Source organism: Nomascus leucogenys, chromosome 2 (assembly GCF_006542625.1).
Source record: "Nomascus leucogenys isolate Asia chromosome 2, Asia_NLE_v1, whole genome shotgun sequence".
NCBI lineage: Eukaryota > Metazoa > Chordata > Mammalia > Primates > Hylobatidae > Nomascus > Nomascus leucogenys.
Window position 1 is genome coordinate 43,335,918 of NC_044382.1, and position 21,215 is coordinate 43,357,132.

The 21,215-nt window shown below is 48.4% G+C and overlaps 1 protein-coding gene across 4 annotated transcripts in view; it reads left to right on the forward strand.

The window, feature by feature from the left end:
* LOC100585611 (core histone macro-H2A.1) overlaps nt 1–20,282 on the forward strand; it is a 64,617-nt gene extending 44,335 nt beyond the window's left edge. For 2 of the 4 annotated variants that reach the window (XM_030828850.1, XM_030828861.1), the window contains exons 6-9: nt 1,640–1,739; nt 8,608–8,697; nt 11,264–11,438; nt 19,525–20,282. In XM_030828850.1, the coding sequence (XP_030684710.1) occupies nt 1,640–1,739; nt 8,608–8,697; nt 11,264–11,438; nt 19,525–19,690 (531 nt within the window). In that variant the 3' untranslated portion in view covers nt 19,691–20,282. Of the gene's footprint in view, nt 1–1,639; nt 1,740–3,759; nt 3,851–8,607; nt 8,698–11,263; nt 11,439–19,524 lie in introns of all 4 variants that reach the window. The other 2 variants (XM_030828868.1, XM_030828876.1) reach the window with 1 other exon arrangement.
* Nucleotides 20,283–21,215: the final 933 nt, after the last annotated feature.

The window sequence follows — 21,215 nt, forward strand, 5'->3', positions numbered from 1 at the left end:
CAGGCCCCGGCCCCCATGCTGTCTCTTTTCTGTGCCTCTGTCCTGGTGCCAGGGCTCTGAGCTGCTGAGAGCTTCGGTTTGTGAGATCACCCCCATGGCTTCCTTCAGCTTCAAGGGTGTGGGTGGCCTCTAAATCACTCTATAGTGCGAGGAGCAATAACCCAGAAAGTCCACATGAATAATATACTTGGTCCTCTTCTCTGAGTCTTTAACCAAAAATGAAGTCCACTGCCCTGGCCAGAATTCTTCCTTAGCTGTAGGACAAAACTTAATTCCACAACTGTTTCCTCCCAGAGGATGACTCTTAGTGTAAGCACGTCCCTCTTTGAGAATCTGACTGTTTCTGGGAATCAAAAATGTGGGTTTATATTTCTGATGCTTCTGGAGTGCCAGGTTGTTTGGTTTTGTTTTCAACATAATGGCCCTAGAAATGCAGCAACTTGCTCTGTTGCCAGGAGCTTCCCTGCCAAGTGTCTTGTGCACAGCCCTCTCCTGGGCGAGCTCCTGGACAAAGCCTCATGCCCTGGTAAACCCTGCAGACTGCAGCCACTATTCTGGCCTAGATCATAGTCTTGAGCACCAGCTCTGCTAGGGCTACTCAGGCATTGCACTTGTCTGCAGGTGTTAGGAATTTATGTTACTGAAGATTGAGCAATGTCGTTGTGAGAGCATGTGCAAGAGCAAGCTTTCCTGCAGGTGCTTGTACCTAAGGAAAAGCAAGGGGAATAGTAGGACCCGGGACAGCAGTCCTAGGCCCATTAATTCCCCTTACCCCTCTGACAGAATTTCGAACTCAGGATTCTTCGAATACTCAGATGCCAGGGTTGCCATTGTAACAGAATAACAGTGGCTGGGGGACACCCATTCAGTGGCTCTTCAGAAGGAACAAATTCATTGGGTGGATATAATACTTAAGGAAAATGCTCAATAAGCCACCCATTGAGTCTCAGAGCAACCTGACCAACAAGGTGAAAACCATTTAAAAGACACATTGTCTTGCTGGAGAACCTTCCTCCCCTGGGTTTCACCAGGGAACTTCAGCATTACATGACTAATGGGCACATAAATTAGATGTTACTAAGCAACAGACTATTCTCACTTCTTGCCACCCTGAGCAGGGCAGGGAAGCCAGCCAGCAGTCACAGTGATGGGGACAGCCTTAAAGGCCCATAGTCACTTGGAAGACAATGGCAGAGCCCTTAGGGGTTTGCCCAAGCCAGGTAGGATGTTAGCACCAGCCTAGCACTCAAGGATGAGGACAGTCACATACACCAGCCCCCAACCCTCAGCAATGAGTACTCATTCTAGGTCCTGATAGCTGCCTTACTTTGGCCCCCAGATCACAAGTCCCTTTAAAGGAAAGCTGATCTCCTCGTCCATCCACTGTGGCTTGTGCTTCCTTTTGCCCCAGGTGCCACCCACAGGCTCTGAACATTCATCCTAGTTTGCTTGCTCCCGCATCCCAAGCAGCATTTGAGTCTTATGTTTGAAATGGGTTCATGTGAGCCAGCAACTCCCTGCTTCCCTTTTGTGCCTCGTGCACTTGGAGTGTCCACTGCCCTTTACCTGTATCCCAAGGCTCCTTCTCTGAGACTTCCCAGCTCTCCTGTTATTTCCCACCTCATGCTTTTCTTTGCAGCTGAACCTTATTCACAGTGAAATCAGTAATTTAGCCGGCTTTGAGGTGGAGGCCATAATCAATCCTACCAATGCTGACATTGACCTTAAAGATGACCTAGGTAATTGGGGACGGGGTTCGGCACCACCAGCTGTCAGATGAAAAGTTATGGAACCCAGAATTTAGGCATTTCATCTTCCCAGACTTTACAGTGGTCAAGCCAAAGTTCCAAATCCAAGATTGATATTTGAGTGTAGACACTGAATATCGACTTACTCCAGGCCATTCCAAGTGTAAACGGTCTGTTTTATTAAGTGTGATTGGCTACTCTCTCCTCAATTGCAAATATATTGCCATCTGAATTCTCTTCCATAATGATCAAACTGACTGCTGGTTACTTGGGGAGGGATTTTTAAACGTGTTGGTTTTTGTTTGTTTTTTTTTGTTTTTACTTTAGAACTGAAAAATCTCAGGTAACTACAAAATGATAGTTTCTCCATTTAAACCTTAATTAGAAATGACAAAGCTTGAAAGAGAAGACAAGCCACATCAGTATGCTATTAAGCTGTCTTTAGTCCACAATTTACTGCCATCACTTCAACTTTTTTTTTAGAACTGAAAACAGTATATGACTGAATGCCACCTTCATGAATTATTTGGCTAGAGGATGGTATTAAACAGAAGGGCAATATCTCCAAGTGAGTTCTTATGGAGGAAAACTACCCCAGAGCCATGGTGTCTCCCTGTTCAAGATGGCAGATGGTTCAGGGAAGGCTGAGAGGTGCCCCTCAAGTGTCCTGCCTCTATGGCTTTATCTTTGCATATGTGGCACTGTCAGCTCAATGGCACGACAGGGCTCCTCTGCTGCTCTTCGATGTAGAGGCTTGCCAGGGGAAATAGGCACACAGATGCAGCCTCCTTCCTAACCCTCAACTGCAATCTATTTTGTATCCCTTGAGCTCTCAGCTTCTGCTGTTTTTGTCAGATAGCAGACTTCCTTACTGGAAGATACACTCATTCCATGAGCCCAGGCCTGACCCACATGAACTGGGTGCAACAGTGGGCTGGAAACATGAGGACTGGACTCAAGAGTGTCCAGCTTGAACTTATTTTCCAACTGCCTTATACAGATACTTAAAAAAAAAAAAAAAAAAGGCCACAAGCTAGAAAAAGCAAGGATTCTATCCAAAGCACATTTTATACTAAAATACAAAGGCCAGGTGCAGTGGCTCACACCTGTAACTCCAGCATTTTGGGAGGCTGAGGCAGGAGGATTGAGTGAGGCCAGGAGTTGGAGACCAACCTGGGCAAGATAGTGAGACCTCATCTTTACAAAAAATAAAAAACTTAGCTGGGTTTGGTGACACGTGCCTGTAGTCTCAGCTACTCAGGAGGCTGAGACAGGAGGATTGCGTGAGCCCAGGAGTTCGAAGCTGCAGTGAGCTATGATTGTGCCACTGCACTCCAGCCTAGGCAACAGCAAGATCCTGTCTGTTAAAAAAAAAAAATTAAACCATAAAAATAAGATAGGCTAGAGTAAGAGATGGGCCTGGAAAAATATTGATAGAGATCGGCCCGTATGTTGAGGGGAAAAAATAAAGGCAATCCCCTACATATATCAATACTGTTTTCTGGGTTTTCAAGAGAAATCCCTTGAAGGTAGACAAAATGGTAAATGTCACAAGAATAAAAATCAAAGCCTGCAAGTTGACTGCTGCAGACAGAATGGAGAAACTTGTTGTTTTGGTTGGCCTGATGGTCCACTTTTTTTTTTTTTTTTAAACAGATGCCATGTTTTAGTAGCCTTCTCAGTGGGATGCCAGCTTTATAGGCTTTTGCGAAGTGAAACGGGGCATTCATTTTATTTCTTTTAACCTTTGGAAATGATCTCATGTGTGTGTTTCTCTTTTTTTGGACTTGTCATTCAAATGTTTAATTTAAACATGTCACATTTGATATTCCTCCTCCTCCTGTCCTCACCCCCATCCACATGTGCGCACACTGCGTGGACTGATTGCCCCTTGGGCTCATATGTTGGAATCGACCAGGTAGGCCAGCCCTGCCATTGGGGCGTTAGTAAATGTGCCTGTGCGTGGGTCTCGGTCCAACACAGTTGATATACATTTGTTTACCTGTTATAGTTGCAAGTTGTACAGGCTGACATTGCCTCGATCGACAGTGATGCTGTCGTTCACCCGACAAACACTGACTTCTACATCGGTGGTGAAGTAGGTAATGCCTAGCCGGGTGCTGCCGAGTGTGTGTGTGCATGGTCAGTCGGCCGCTGCAGACAGCTTGATCCTTTGACAGCTATGCAGGGCTGCATTCATTTCACACTTCCAGCTGTCCTGACCCTGTCTCCTGTCCCTGGGTTGTGAACCTGAGTAATAAAGCTAGCCGTCAGCCAGGATGTCATGCATCCTGGCTGATGCAGCTCACAAATGGACATTTCTGGTTTGAAAACTGGTTCAGCAGAATCATTTCTTCACCTGCCCCACAAGGCACAGCTTTGTTGGAGACTGGGTTCACAGATGATTTCAGCTGCAGGAACAATACAGTCACATGGACCGAGTGACATCCAAGACCACCTCCGTGCACTCTGAAGAGCAGACAAACACATATGCCTGTGCACAGGTCACCACCCCCACCCCCCTGACCCCCGCCAATCTGTCTCCATGTCAGAAGCACACTTGTTCCTGAAAATGGCCTTAAAGCCTCAGGTGCGCAAGGAGGACCCTTTCCAAATGCTTGCCCACACTTAGGGTTCTCAGACTTCAGGTGCATGAAAATCACCTCAATCTGACATGGTATCCTTAGACTACTCATGAGAAACATCATCCCAGACCCAGAAAGCACCTTCCTTTCCCCTGGCAGCCGATAAGACATTGTTGGTTGATTCCTGGTGTACTAAATAGCTGAGGGTGGCCAAGACAGAGGGCACTTGAGATGCCATATCCTGAGGCTGCAGATTCCTGGCAGGAGTATCAGATAGTGTCCTGCTTTAAGAACACACTGAGGAGGCTGAGGAGGAGGCACCCATGTGTGACAGAAAAAAGCACAGCTTTGGAGCTAGGTGGAAGGAACTGGAATCCTACTGATCATGGGGCCTGGTCAAGTCACTTAACTCCTCAGTGCTTCAGGTTCCCTATCAAGTAATGGTAATGATGGGAATTACATTAAATGTAAGCAAAGCACCTTGTTTTGTAAAGCCTGGCTCATGATTGGTGCCTGCTGTAAGGTATCACTCATGTGTATATATAATTTTTATAGTAAATGTGCTGGTCCTGAGAGCAGCACTCTGAGTGTGGATTCAAATACCAGCTTCCAAAGAGAATGGTTACATTTCCAGTCAGCAGACAGTGAAGTCATCTGGAAGGATGAGGAGATCAGGATATTCACAAGGGTCCTGGATGGTAGATGTGCAGTAGCTCACAATCTGTGGCTGCCCGGCTCTGCTTGGCATCACTAGCAAAGACTGCTGTTCAGTCTTCCCCAGCCACTGCAGTTTGGACTAGTCACTCTCCTGGGCATTTTAGATTTTGGACATGGATGGAAAGACAAACGGGATGGAAAGTCAGAATTTGCCAAGTCTGCCAGGCCAAAATGAAATCAGGCTGTAGGCAGTTAAACTCCCCTTTCACAAGACTTTGGAGGAGTTAAAGAGCTCCAAAGTCAGGCAGCTTAAGGGAAAGATGCTTCCTTTTTAAACCAAATGAAAATCTGACAGAAGGGAAGTACTTATTTAGAGAAAAATAAATGAACAGCTAAGGGCTTGCCTTTGTCATAGCTGGGAGTGACTAAGGCCTGGGTTCATCCTGCCATTCAGGACATTTGGTGAAATGGGAATTATGAAACTTCCTAGGCAAAAGTATCTTACCCAGGTCCAGGGAGAGGAGAAAGTTGGCCTGCCTGCTGCAGCCTGAGGAAGGCTGTGCCCAGCAGGATTAGCCATGCCAGGAGGCAGAGTTGCAGCTTTGAGATAGGGCTGAAGCCTTGGGGAAGTAACAGGCAGACCCAGCTGTGCCACCCAGAAGAGCCCAGTCCTTCCTGAATTGTGACTGGAATGGGTCTCTTTGGAATAAGGACGGTGCTAATGCTTTACCTCTGACATGTTCGCCTACAACCCATTGATAGGCACAGGGTGGGGAATTATTAGCTTCCAAGCCACAGGAGCAATCTGGGCCCAAAAGCTTGCCCAGGACCCTGGCACACATCACTCACCGACACTGTCACACCTGCAGAAATCCTCAGCAGGTTCAGACACCCCAACTGGCCAAGGCAGAAAGACTGCCAGGTCAGAACCCAGTCTTCCAAAGCCCCCTCAGGGCTTTTCTGCCCAGCGGACCAGTCCAAACCAGTACTGACCCCAGATATCTTTTACAATTCCAACGATAAACCAGATTCCTACATGGCCTCAATTGGTTCCAGCTCCCACTTTGATGTGTGAGAGGAGAAAAGAGGAAGCTAGTAATCACTCCATTTCTCATATTTGGTGTGAAGTCCTGAGACTGCTGGAAGAAGGAATCCGAGTGCAGGAATGCTTAGCCCCAGTGATTAACTTTTACCCATCAAAAGTTCTTTCTAACAGTGAAATAGACCACAGGCCTAGCCTGACATTTGTCCAAGCCTAAATTTTCGCTTAGGCTGTTTTGAACACTGATACTTATGCCTGCTTTCTAAGCATGAAATAATGTTCTTGTTCTCATGGGAGTAACACATGTTTATGCTTGGGGGCAAATAAGCCAATTGCTTTATGATTAACCCTGAAGTTAAGCCTAAAAAGCAAGAGTCTTACAATAAGAGTGTTGACAATATGGTTGAAAATGGGCCTGTTTCTTGTTAAAAAGTACACGTGTGTCTACATGAACATGTGCATACATATGTGTGTGTAGGAGTCAAGTCCTGACTGGGTTGATTGCCTGCAATCTAGGGTTCAGTTTTTAAGTTTGGGAAATGCATTTAAGTGTATTTTAACTTGGAAATTTCACTTTTAATTAAAGCAATATTTAAAAGTAAAAATTTTAAACACTCTTCCTAAGATAAAACACCTTTAATTATAAATCAGCCCATTTTCTTAAATATTTTAGAAAGGAGTTGGTAATCATGATAAAGTAAAAACGTTATTTTATCTTTCAGATTTCTCAGTTCTCACCAAAGAGTTAATTTGATAAAGACTGAGAACCCTAACTAGTCCAGTCTCCAGCATTTTTGTTGCCCTGCCTCAAGCTGGAGAATGGGTTTAAGAGTGAAGGCTAGACTGGGCCCCAGGGGCAGCAGTGTGTGGAATCCAGCTGGTTCCGGCTCCAGATTCCTTTTTCTCAGCTGCAGGGATAGTTTAGGTGAACCTGTTTTGGGGTCTCACCCGCCTGGGTTGCATACACTTTGTGGTGGTGGAGTTGGGCTCTAAGCCCCCGGCCTGCTTCCTCCAGTGCATGGCCCATTCAGCTGCCACCTCTGATGCTGACTTTATTAGAAACATGCAGCAGCAACAGGTGTGACATTCTCACTCTGCCATTTAAAGCCTGTGCTGCTTTCCAGGACAGGTAAAGGCAGGAGGGCAGTCTGAGATCATGAAGAGTAACACAAAATCCCACCTCAAGGATGCTAAGTTTGTACCACCCTCTCTCGGACACAGCTGAGAGCTCCCCTGGGCTATGGCTGCTGGTCATGTTCATCTGCACACCCCAGGTTTCCTACAGCGGGGGGTACAGGCCCACTCCTAGCCATTAGCCCTGGTTCTTATTTGGGGCAAAGCCCAAGCTGTTTACTCTTCTTCCCAGACACCTCCTGGGGTTAGTTCACTCCTGCAGAACAAACATTCAAAGGAGGCAAGTTTCACTAAGATAATTAACCCTAGTCATCGCAGGGTGACTCCAAAGAGAATTTGGGCTGGTGCATTCCAATGCACCTTGACGGTCCCATACCAGAATTGTGCCAGGTGCACCTGGAATTTTCCAAGACAAATGTGAATCTTAAGGGGAGTATTTTGTCCTCTTGTGAGGAAAAGTACTTTAAAATGTGCAACACTGAGGAATCAGAGCTTAAGGAAGACTCAGACCCCATTTTGGCCAAACTTGAAAGGCTGATCTTGTTGCTAACTTTGATTGCCACTTGCTGTCCCACATGAGCATCAACCCAGAGTTCTCACAGGTGTTGGTGATCTTGTTTGGGAACTTGGTTTTCACAGCAGGAATTGATTACTTAGCAAGTGCCCTAATTGAAGAAAACTCATTGCTCCCAACCTCCATTGGCTTTTATAGAAAATCTGGTCCTGAGCATTTAGACATCCTCCTTTCCAAGCTTTTTATACAATACAGATTAATCTTTAAGCTCTGCTTCTGATGTTGCCCTTCTTTACTGAAAACAATTCTGAATCATTAGTGTAATTAAGAAAATACCGTCTGAGGCCATTTTTATTTTGTATTTGCATATGACACCAAAGCTGCAAAACAGGAACTAAGCATGGTAATAATGCTGGTCCAAAGGTGGCCAAGTATGAACACTACCTTCTAGGCCTGCTGCCAGGAGGAGAGCTGGCTTATTGATGGGAGCATTGTATGCTGCTGAAACCTCCTTACTTGGGGGTTCTCCCCAGAGGCAGAAGAAAACCTAAGGCAGGCATTAGTCTTGGAAGCCAGTACCAGCTGGTATCTCATGCCAATGAAAAGCATCCAGGACAAGCATGTTTGCAAAAAACAAGCATGTCCTGTCTCTTTCACATCTCTGGCACATCCATGATCACCCTGAGTCAGACCCAAATAAGGGGCAGCAGAGACAGCCAGGTGAAGCAGCAATGTGAGGGTAGTAACTGGTGATGACAAAGTCCTTCTCAATTTTACTTTACTAACTTAGCCAAGGCTTAGTTCCTGTTTTGCAGCCTGATGGAAATTTAATAGATCATTTGAAGTATGTAATCACCTGACATGCTAAGTGTCTATGTGTGCCAGAGACACAGAATGGGAACCTGACCCCACCCTGTCCTTGTCTAGGAAACACGCTGGAGAAGAAAGGTGGCAAGGAGTTTGTGGAAGCTGTCCTGGAACTCCGGAAAAAGAACGGGCCCTTGGAAGTAGCTGGAGGTAAGATGGGAAAGCCACCATGCTTATCTGGTTGTGGCACATGCAGTATTAGGAATGCTGTTTTGTGAGAGGGCTTAGAATTCAGAGGTGTGTGGCAGTAGAGCCGCATCTTCAAGATGGAGGCTAAGGACAGCCTGTAGCTTTACATCTTAGAGTTTCGTCACATGCAGGTTGTCTGGGAAAATCACCTTTGCTTTTTTTTTATTACTTAAAATAGCTCCTATGTGTTTGATGTCTAGATCACAAATTTTAAGAAATTATAGGAGCTGAGTTTGGTACATCTAAGAGCTGAGAGTGAGTGATACTGAGCCATCTGCAAAACTGCTGGTGAGAGATGCAAATTAAAAATCTTCAGCCATCTGTGTTTGTAAGAGGAAACATATAAATACACATTTCTCATTTGCCAATTACACCTTCCCTGGCATAAGGGGAAGAAAACGACTTGGCATCTGATGTGGGGAGAATTATTGCTAAGACCTGGAGGCAGGGTACTTCTTACTGCTTCAGGCCTGAATTTAGGTGGTCATTTGGGGTGTGCAGGACAGAGGACCTCCTAAGGACCTGAGAGTCCAGTCAGTGGGGAGATCCAGCTCCCCCACCAACTGTGTGAGGACAGATCACCCACTTCCTCACTTGGGGCTCTGGTTTTCTCCTCTTACTACCCGATTCCAATGCCTATCCTGTCTTTTAAATCCTGTGTTTTAAAAATGAATCTTAAACTCTCTCGGAGGGTCCACCAGGCCTTGCCCCTCTATTCCCAGTGACAAATGACACCCCTTCCGGGCTAGTCTCAGGATCCAGTAGGATTGATTCCCTTTGCTGATCTGTGCCTTTGACCTCTGCTCTGCCACTTCTGTTTTACCTGCAAGGGGCATGACCTACAGGGCTCTAATTATAAAGTTCTCCCAGGCAGTTCCACCAAAGTCCCACATTGTACAAGGGAAGGTATACACAGTTTTAACTACCTAGCCAGGGGCAGCTGGCCTTTCCCCAGGCCCTTTAAAACACCTGTTTGACCAGCCCGCGGGTCCTTTCCCATCGGGGTTCCAGCTTGAGTCCTGCTGGTAGCCCTTGGCACAAGGTCTGGTAGGCAGCCTGGTGCTACCACGTACCAAACTCTGCTGGGGAAACCTCAGCCACAGCAGATGCAAACCCATTAGGTATAGCATGGTTCAAGATATTTTTGCTTGTTTCAATAACACTTCTTTTGTTCTTGATTTTAAGGGCTATTTTAGAAACTGCTTTAAAATCTTTTTGAAAGTATAAAGAGGTGAATGAAAGTATAAAGAGGTGAATAAAACATACTCCTGTTCCACTGTGCAAAGATAGTCACTGTTAATGTTTCTTTCCAGTCGTTTTCTATGCATAGTTTAGCCGTGACTTCTCATGGGGACAAACCCACTGGTTTAATTCAACCCCCCATTGTCAGGTTTTTATAGGTCATCCCAGAGTTCTCAAACCCAGTCACAAAGCAGAGCCAGGACTCAAATTCACACCCTGTGACTGAGCTGTTTCTACTGTACCATGAGACACTACCCACAAATCGCTCCTTCTCCAGTATCTACGACACAACCATAACAAACCATACCCCTTGGACAGATATTCCTTAAAAAAAAAAAAAAAAAAAAAAGAGTTTCAGAAATACCCGACCAAATACAAAAAGTTTGGATGTTTTACTTTAGCAGTGGTGTGGAGACTCTAGTGTGCTCTTGTATAGAAGCGTAGCATGCAGCTAAACCCAGATGCTTCTTTGCAGAGCATCTGTGGACAGGGATTCTGGAACATGCTCTGGGAGACATGGTACTTTGCAGTTTGTGGCAGACCCCAGGCCTGTGTCCTTAGATCTGGCAAGGGAAAGGCAAGTCTTTGGTGGAGATGTATAGCTAGAAAGGAGCCCCTCTTCTATGAAAAGAAAAACACAGTTCCTTAAAAACTAGTCTAATTCTCCCACAAATAAACAGGATCCGTTATTCACACGGTGAGGCCATCCTCAGCAGGGAGAAGACAGTGGCAGAGTGGAGATGCTGGTCAGGTTGCTTAGCAGATAATTTAAAGCAGTTGCTTTCCTAGTAGCTTTGTCCTGAATTGGGTCTGGGAGATTTAGAGAAAACATCATAGTAGAGACAAATACATCATATTGGCGTGCAAGTCGATAATTAGCACACCAGTCGACTTGAAGAAGAAGGGTTGGAAACCCAAAACAATTATTTTGAGGCTGCAAATGTTCTGACACGTTGAGTTGAGTTTGCGTTCAGTTGAGTTTGATGGGTAAGGCTCTGCCTCTGGGAGAACCGTGTATGCTTTCTGAGAGTGGAGAGAGGCTTACTACGAACTTGGTCAAAATTCCTGGTGGTGACACATCATAATGCCAACTTTCCAAGGGTGTGGCTTGGCTCCAGCTCATGTTGGAATCACAACGCAGCAGACAGCTGTGGAACTCCTCAGACACAGGCCATTGGAGGGCCCAGAAAGATGTACCGTGGCAGGGGAGTGGGTCCGTGTTTGGCATCTTGTGCTTTGCAGTGAACCAGAGCTCACTGTTTCTGTTTCATCCCCACACCACTAGCTGCTGTCAGCGCAGGCCACGGCCTGCCCGCCAAGTTTGTGATCCACTGTAATAGTCCAGTCTGGGGTGCAGACAAGTGTGAAGAACTTCTGGAAAAAACAGTGAAAAACTGCTTGGCCCTGGCTGATGATAAGAAGCTGAAATCCATTGCATTTCCATCCATCGGCAGCGGCAGGTAGGGGCACATGCTTGTTACATATCAGTCATGGGTGTGTCTCTCTGCGCACATATGGCCCATAATTGTGGTGCTCTCACTCTGTGCAAGGCCCGCGGAGGCTGCCTTAACCAAGGAGACCAGAAGCACGACATAGGGAAGAATGCACAGACATTAAATGATGGTGAGGGTCAATTAGACCCAAATCCCAAGGATGATATAAAACTTCAGTTTTGATAGCAAATGTCATCACAGAAGGGGACCCCAGTGTGTACTGGGACCACAGAAATGGCGCCTCAGAGAGTAAGTTTTGAAGGGCACAGTGACACGGGTGGAGATCTGGAGGTGTGAATACAGGGATACAAATGAACAGCTTGGCTGTCTCAGAATAAGTCTATAGCTGTGTTATGGTCTGTCCCCCAAACCACAGTATTCTTTGGATAAAGCCCTCTGCCCCTTTCCTTTCTACTTACAAGCATATTTCACCTCCTGAGAACCTCCATCTCTACCTGAATCACTGTCTTACTGCCCTAGGGTAACCCTGCTGGCCTGCTAATGAGGTAATGGGACCTGGTGGAATGGAATGGGGAATTACGTAAGATTTAAACAGGGCTAGGCCGTACTCCACTTCCTGTCCCAGAAAATCCTCAGGGAGACTCACCAAGGTCTTCACGAGCAACACAATTGCCCCTAAGACATACACATACCCAGAGGACCACTACGGGAGAAGTCTAGTTTTTCAACAGCTGATGATGCAGGTAGGGCTCAGGGCAACCCCCCAATACCTACCTGGTTGTACACCCCACACATATCAGCAAATAACCTATCAGGTTGGAACAGCACTGCACTCTGGCTTAGGGGTCAGGCCTGGAGTTGCGTCCTGGCTTGGCCACTAACCAGGTGAGTGATGACATGTAAATTAACCCCCATTCTGAGAAGTTGGCATAATAATCCCCCCATGCAGTATCTCAGGGTTGCTCTAGAAATTAAAGGAGCTCTTACAAGGCAGAGTGCTTTCGGAAGTGTGTCCCATGATGCAGACATGAGGACCAGTCAGGGCAGAGCCACCTCTGAGATTGTGTCCCACTGCCCATTGCTATGGTCCTCCCTACCAAGGGTCTAAGTCCAAGGCCTCTGGAAGGCTCGAGGTCTGCATTGGGCACTGAAGCAAAGAGAAACTGGCCTTTAGAACAACTTGCGCCCAAGAGGAGCCATAACCTGAGGTTCTGTATTGGCAGGTGGCTTGCTTTGGACAGAGTACCTGCCACTGCTCCTGGGGCTTCCCATCCCAGCTTGTGAGCCTTCTGGGATCTCTGCCCATTAGCCCCTCCCAGCACCCAAGGAAGACAGGGCTGTGCAGCACCAACTGCCTATGACCCTGCAGGCTGTCCCTTCCTTCTGGGCGAGCCTGAGCAACAGTCCTCAGAACCATGTCCTGAACTGATAGATAGCTGCTCTCTCCAAAGCACTTTCCTTCCAAACTTTTGAGAGGATAGAGAGTAGATTTTGCCATTTTCTGCTTAGGCAGGCCTCTTGATTTTGCCTCCTGCATGCTGCCATCACTGAGGTCCCACACCTCAAGACTGGTGGCAGAACTAGTACAGAGTGGGTTTCCTGTCACTTGACATTCTGCCTAGCAAAAGGCCTTGCCCACAGGCAGATGGGCACTGCCACCATTCCCCAGGGCTTTCTATAGCCAAGGCCATGTGTGACTGGCAGGACCCACCAGTACCAGGATCTGGGGAGAGGTCTCTGGTTGCGCCTGCACCTTCTCTGGGGCCTGTATCACTGCCCGCCACCCGCCACTGCCCCCACTTCTCCCAGTCAGTCAAGGGCAAAACAGCAGAATGAGCATTTCCCCAGCAACCCCTCACCAGTCGTTGAGCTATGGGCAGGCTTGCCTCCCCCTTCCCTGGCCTCGCATCTCTGGGCTGTCTAGTCCTGGGGCTCTGTGAGTGAGGCCCCTCAGCTCTCCTGTCCTGTGTGACCTTTGGTTAAATGAATCAACCTCTCTGCCGTGGTCTGCCTTATCAGCAAGTGAGGCTATAGGGACTGCCTATCCTAACAAATGGTTCTGAGGCTCAGTTAATTAGCGCTTCAGATGCACTTTGATCTGCTCTGATGAAAGGTGCTTCCGAAGAGGGAGGCAATAGGAAACTTTATTGGAGGTAATAATTTCACACCCTTTCATATGGGTATTGGGAAATTTTTAATTGAAGCATAAAAGTAATTCTCATAAAAGAGCATCTGTTACTACAAACTTATTTACATTTTTCATGGAGTAAAAAGTAGGAATAAAAATAATCAATTGAAAGCTTGAAGGGGGGAAGTGCCGAAGGCAGCACATGTGTACAGCTACCCAGGCCACATCTGCCAGGCAGACCTCACCCCATAGAGCTGTGTAAACAGCTGCCCTCTCTTTCATGAGCAAAAAAAAATGGGATTACACCACAGCCGGCCAGTAAATCACAGTGGGTTTTAGGAGGGGAAATAAAACAGCTTGTTTCTTGCATCCAGTGTCTTTGGCATGAAAGTAAGGTTGGAATTAAAACAGTATAAAGGTAAGCATGTTGGGAAAGAGCCATCGGTAAAGGATCACTCTCTCAGCTGAGGCCCAGTGGCACAGCCTACATGGAAGATGACCATAACCACACCTGTGTGATGGCTCCCTCCAGCCTGTTGGCCTTGCTGGGGGCAAGTGAGTCCCTGGCATCTGGACATCCTGTCCTCAGCCATTCTGGTCACGATATTTATGGATACCCCCACTCCCTCAGCTCTGTTTCACATTAGGGGTGACCCCTCTCCAGAGGGGTAGTACCTAGAGAATACTAGTTAGGGGCTTTGATTAAACTTTCCTTAGATTTATGAGCTTAAAAGGAAAAGCTGGTTTATTTTTTTCAAGCTACTATTTATGGGTATGTGTTGAGCCCCAAGCACTGTGCTAAACCCTTTATCTGCATTATCGCACAGCAACCCTACAAGGTGAGCAGCGTTATTCCTTTCAAGGGCAAAGAAACTGAAGCATAGGAGGGGTTAAGTAACTCATCTGAGGTCACTCAACTTGTACTTGGTAGAGTGAGAATTTGATCAGAAGCCCTTGGCTTCAGAGCTGTTAGGCTCATGAAACCCCTGCCTCCCATCTCCATTGGTCAGCCAGACCCCAGGTCCCACCTCCTCATCCTACCACAGGACTGCCCCCTGCCTGTGTACTCTCTGTGCATAAAACACTACCTGGGAACTCCCTGACCTGCCCAAGTATATGCCATCAGCCTCTTTCCCCTCCTAAGCATTGGCTTCAGAGGCGAGATAAAAGGACAGAAACTCAAGAGACCTTTGAGTGGGGGAGAATTTTTCATTTACCCAAAGCCTGGAGTAAGAGGCCACTTTGGGGCTTCCCCACCCCCTCTCTAGCTGCAGAGGGCACAGCTCAGGGGAGTGGTGGCCACATCACCATCGCTTCTGAATGTCCTCCCTCCTGTGTACCATTGCTCTCGGCTCAGGATCCTGATGACTTGGATCAAAGTGGCCTGTGGCTGGGGCAACTTCAAACAACCTGGCAATTACTAAAAAATGGTAAAGGCCTAAGAGCAGCCCACAGCACAGTGCGAGGGGGACCTAATCTTAGCAGAAGAATGTCTATACCCTAAGTGACAGACAAAGAATACCAGAATCCACCTCTACTCCTCCCCAGCCATCAAGGGCAAGCTCGCAGTCTGTCTGCTCCAGAAAAATCTCCCTGGACTCCCAGGATACAGCCTCTTCCCGCTGTGACTCTCTGAGGTCCCTAATGAGCTCCTAGCCTGGATTTGCTACATACCTGCCTGGCCCCAGCCCTGGAAGGTGAGCTCACTGAGAGCAGGGGTGCTTGGTGAAGTCCCACTCAAGGAGAGGGCTGAGGAGAGCTGGGATGTCGTCCCCTGCGTGTCCAGATAGGACCGTGGGACAAGCATCCAATGTGTACACCTCCAGCCATTACTGAGGAGGCTGACCCAAGAGGGCATCTTGCACTGGCCCTGGGAAACTGAGGTCCAGGACTCTTGGGAAAGGCAAAGGGCATTAAGGGCATTACAGACACAACTGGAGTGAATTTAGGGAAAGCTCAGATGTCTCTTTAGTCTGCTTAAGGTCCCAGACCTATGGTGTAGGAAACACTTGACTCCAGAGGAACTTAAGGAACGTGCCATAAACACAACCCATAGGCCAGGTCAGGGGCTGAAGAGAGAGTGGAAACAACACAGTGCACTCATCTCCCGGGTGGGGCTGATGGTGGCCGCAGTACTGGCAGCCTCATCACCACCACCATTGTCATCACTGCATAGACCCCTGAAACACCTAATTTCTAGTGGAGGAAATTAATGCTTAGAGGGGTTAACACCCTGGCCCAAAGCAGCTGGGATTCAAACCCAATTCTGACTCGAGTGGAAGCCCTTAGCCCCTCTTGCTCTGCGGCATCTGATCTGAAAGGTAGGCAGTGCAGCTGTAGGACAGAGTGGCTGGCACAGAGGCCAGGCAGGAATGGCTATTCAGAGGGGCCGTGGTTATGCAAGTAGCAGGTGAACCCAGCTGAGAAGCCAAAGATGCGACACCAGTGGGCATGAGTGCTCCTGAAAGCAGTCAGTACTGCGCCGGGGAGCCTCTGTGTAGCCCCTGCTGCTGCATGCCCACGGTCACGGCCAGCAGCTCTCTGTGGTCTGAGGCCAACATTGTTAGCACTGTGTAACTGCAAGGACAACAGCAGTCACCCAGTCACAGCTATCCCAGGGACAAGGGGGGAGGAGGTGGGTTTCTACTGCATGAGCCTTTTAAAAGACCCTTCAAAGCCACCTACTTTCTAGACACAGCTCCTCTTAACTAACTGAAGACTCTGTGCCATGCCCTGGTGCTTTGCATTTTCTTGTCCCAGACTCTGACTCCATTTCACAGGATGGGGAAACAAGGCACCGAAGTGGGACCACAACTCAAATCCTCTGTGACTCTGGGAAATCCTGAGCTCTTAACCACTCTGCTTCTCTACCCTGGAGGTAGTAGGGCTGTCAGGCCACCCATGCCTCAGAGGCAGACCTGGGTCTGACCTGCCCCAGCTGCTGCATGTGCCACTGCTGCCTCTGTCTGGAGGCTGCAGGGCTGTGTGTGGAGTGCTCTTGCAGGGCATCCACCTACACATTCCATTTTGCTACAGGCATTCTAACTGGCAGCAAGACATTTTGAGGCCCACCAGAAAATGTTAGGAAAGCCATTACCTCCGCCATTCCTTCCTGGCAGCCTGCGCAGTCCAGAGCAGCCACAGTCCCATAGTAGGGTTTCTTCCTTAGGCTGTAGCTTCCTAGGATAGAGGGATGGATTTGTCAGCAAAGGGTTGTCCTGGAAACAAATCCAGACTCATGTTCACCCACCAACAACCTTGAAATGCTTGCAAGTCCAGAGACATTCCAGTGGAACCGTCTGCTATTAACGGGACAGTAGGCGGGTGTGGGCACTGCAACTCTAAAACATTTGATACTGACCTCTCTCCCCCACTTGCAGATCCTAAACATCTGGGTCCACCCTGCCAGCTTGGATTATAAAGTCCATGCTGGCTATTTGTAGAACAGCAGTTCTCAAAAGCTGCTAGACCTGCTGAATCAAACTGTTGTGTTTTGACAAGCTCTCCAGAATTCCGATGCAGGCTAAAGCTTGAGAACTATTGATGTAGAGGAATAGAAAAGAATATTTCCTCACTGAAAGTCACATACCCTTTTGTAAGGGTCCAAGGCAGAGGCAAGGAAAGCCCCAGGAGGGGTCTGTGTCAGAAAGCACTGGTCACAGGCAGGAGTGACTGGCACACTTTTGGTGTGTTCCAGGGAGACCTCTTGGGACCTCCTAGTCAGCATGGCACAGCATGGGCATAGGCCAGGCCACACTGTGTCTGCATCATACCACGTCTCACCCAGCTTGTGTGGGATGTAGCTAACCGTTGGAGACAGCTGCCTGGGCATGCAGCCCGGCTGCAGCTACAGAAGCCCTACCCCAGGGCTAGCTCAGCTAGGCAGACCATCAGGCCACCTGACAGCTGCTGTTTGCAGTAGCTCCACAGACCCCCAGCCCAGCCCAGCTACCTGTGCACGTGTGAGGCTGAGACAGGCAGGAGGGCACCTCACTGCAGGGACCTTGGAGCTGGCAGAGCATGGTCTTGGGCTTCACATGCAAAATGCAACTTCTCACAGCTCCTCTCAGCACTCTGCAGCCCCCGTTCATCCAGGTCACATCCACAGACTGGGCTCTGCCTGCTCCAGGAGCCCTTGGCCCCTTGGCCCAAGTACAGGCTGCAACAGGACCGAGGAGCCCAGCCCACAGTTGGAAGCTACCTGAGCTGCTGGAAAGATGCCCCCCAAAAATGGAAGATTGAGTTTATCTCCTCAAGCAATTCCCAGTGTGGCTCATTCCAGATAACCTGTCCTCTGTGCTCCTTGACTCCTGTGAATATAGTCAAGGCAGCTCTGCCTGGTGTGGGCCAAGATTTCAGATCTGCAAATAGCACTGGTGCCAGAGGAACGACCTGCCCGCTCTCAGCAGAGCCCTTTTCTTTCACTGTACATGCCACCGTCCATCCAGGCCCACCTATTAGTCTAGAATCACCAGGGTCTCCCGGGAGGAAGCTGTGCAGGTCTAACACCACTCTCGTGGCCAGAGCAGCTCTGGAGCTCTGACCCCTCTCATGGGAAGAGTTGCATGCACTGGCTGCTCTGTGGGTGTGCTCTGTGGCTGAGGAGCTGCCACCTGTGTGTGAAGGAACCCTGGGTTGCCCCCCACTAATTGCCCGCAGGCTCCTTCACATAGGCTGGGGGCACATCTCTTGTCTTCTAAGAGTGAACTCCACTCCTGAGGCATCCAGAAGCCCCTAAGTCTCCACAAGCCAGGTGAAGCCATGTGTGGTCAAAAGCAAGTAACAAGAGGGTTTCCCCTGTGGCTGCGAAATGCATTGTACACTGTCAACAGTGGACTGCTGAGATGTTCCAGGGCCAAGCCAGGAGGTTCAGAGTGCACAGGCATGCAGTGAGTGAAGCTAGCAGTACTACAGTAGATACCCAACTTACACCTCTAGAAACCCCTCCACCTGGCAGCAGGTGCCTCATGTGAGGGAGAGCTCCAGCTGAAATAGGCGGGCTGGCCTAGCACTTCGGACACCAACACGCCCACAGGCCCAGGCGGATCTGTGACTGTAGATGTGCCAATGAACAAAGAGCTACCCATGAGAGCTGGCCCCAGACTCACCCTTAGTATCAACTGTAAAATGGGACCAGTAAGGGATGTGAATCCAGGGCCACTGGCTCAAAACCCAGGTTTTCACTAGACGAGGCAAGCTGCTCATCTCCTCCCGGATCCCCTGGGCTACGCACATGCCATACTGACCAGGAGCAGCCTCAGGCACACCACAGAGCAGTGAGGGCCAGTCTTGCCAGTCCTGATTTCACATTTTTAAGTCCAGAGCACCTACCTCCAAAAATTGCCACATGACATTTATTTGAAGTGGAAATGTGTGTGGATTCAAACACATTTGGCTTGGAAACTTGGATGATAGCCCTGAGTTGAAGAGCCCACAGCTCCCTGCGTTCTGGCCTCTGGGGTGATACTGCTGGTGTGTGTTAGAGGGTGGATTCCTGGGCAGTGGCCCCTGGTGTGAAGGGGTAACTCTTCTGCGTGGGTGGATAGAGGTCAGTGCCTTCCCAGAGAACCTGCAGCCATCCCCTGGGGCTGACATCGAGAGCCTGGGCTCAGGCACTGTGCTAGTCAAAGGTATGATGGAAAAAGAAAATCAGGAGCTCACACTGTACTTCGGGGGCTTAATGCACACCACAAAACACTATCTGTTTGCTGGCTGCTGCCTTCTCTAAAAGCACATAGCACATCCTTCTGCAGGTGCCAGCTCTCTGCCCAGTTGTCTGTCCCCCATCCCATCTTCTGGGCACCGGGCTTTCCCACGCTGGTGTACAAGCAGACATGGGGCTCAACAGGCACTGACCCAACACAAGGCAAGCTGCAGCACAGAGGGAGGTGGCCTGTAGGGTGGGGCAGGTCCTGCAGCCCCCGTGGCATCCCAGTTGCTGAGTGCTTGTCTTCTCTTCTCCAGGAACGGTTTTCCAAAGCAGACAGCAGCTCAGCTGATTCTGAAGGCCATCTCCAGTTACTTTGTGTCCACAATGTCCTCTTCCATCAAAACGGTGTACTTCGTGCTTTTTGACAGCGAGAGTATAGGCATCTATGTGCAGGAAATGGCCAAGCTGGATGCCAACTAGGCTGAGCAACGACAGAACCAGCTGCACCATGTACCCCACCTCCAATTTAAAAGAAAAAAAAAAATCCCCTTCACTCCTACTGGGAGGTGGGACCCCTTTCATTTTCAGTTTTGCTCATCTAGGGAAAATAAGGCTTTGGTTTCCAGTTTAATTGTTTTTGACCTTCTACAATGTTTTTATGTTAGCACTGATAGTTGGCATTACTGTTGTTAAGCACTGTGTTCCAGACCGTGTCTGACTTAGTGTAACCTAGGAGATTTTATAGTTTTATTTTAATGAAACCCTGATTGACGCACAGCAGTGGGGAGAACAGCGTCTTTTACCTGTCACCGAAGCCAGGAAGCCCGTTTGTAACCGTGTGTTGTGGTGCTTTATCGTACACCCAGTGGCGTTCTTTTTACTCTAATGTTCTTTTTGTTTCCCCCCTCAGAAGAATCATGAATTTGCAACAGACCTAATTTTTGGTTACTTTTTGTCTTACTGATGGATTTGAAAATGAAAGATTTAATAAGGCAAAGCAGAATCTGTTGTCCTTAATTATATTTGCAATTTGGAATTTGTGTGAGTTGAGTTAGTAAAATGTTAAACTGTTGTTGTGACTGGTGTGTTTCAGTTATTGTGCCCGTGAGTCACAGGTCTTAAGTCGGCTTCTGCAGTCACAGGATGTGGGGGCAGGGCAGTCGATCCCCCTCAACCCCCACCTTGCTCCCACAACTCCTTGGATGCTCCACAGTGTTCACTGCAACCTGGGTGGGTGTGGGCCATCTGCTGGCCCCAGTGGTTTGTACAGAGAATTTTTATAAAGTCTCACCTTTTGGTTCTGTGTGACCATTGGGCCAGGGTGTTGTCCCCATTCCCCATTCCACAGATGAAGGAGGGAGTATATCCAAAGCCGTGCAGGTGATTTTGTGGCAGGCTCCAGACCCTGAGCCCAGCTCTCTCCTACCATTGTTCCCTTCTGACAGTCTGTGGCTTAGGGCTGGGCCTGGCCACTTGCTGATGGAGCTTCTGGAGCCTCATTCCCTCTGCCGAGGCTGCTGGGTCTGTCATCCCTGCAGGACAGGATCCCTGGCAGAAGGGTGCCTGGAGCTTTCCAAGGACAAGCCGCCACAGCCAAGGCTCCTGGGATGTGCTGGCAGCTTTCACGTGCCTTCTCACCGCCAAGGCTGTTGAGGGATGTTGATTATCTAGGAAGACCTCAGCCAAGCCAGAGTAGCTAAAATATATGTTAGCAAAACATGGACACTCTGCTTCAAAGGGCACTTACACCTTAACCTAAATTTGCCTAAAATACACAGAAGACTCTTTCCATCTCTTGAAAGAAAGAGGAAAAAAGAAAAGAGAAAGAAATAAAAGAAAGAAAGAAGCCTGCGTCTAAAGCAGACTTTAACCAGGAAGAAATATGCAGTCCACTTCATATCATGGATGAATGTAAAGGATCATTTTTCCTTCCCAAACTGTGCCTAATACAAACTCTTCAAAACAGAAGGTCCTAGACCATCACACAACCAATCTTTTCCATGAA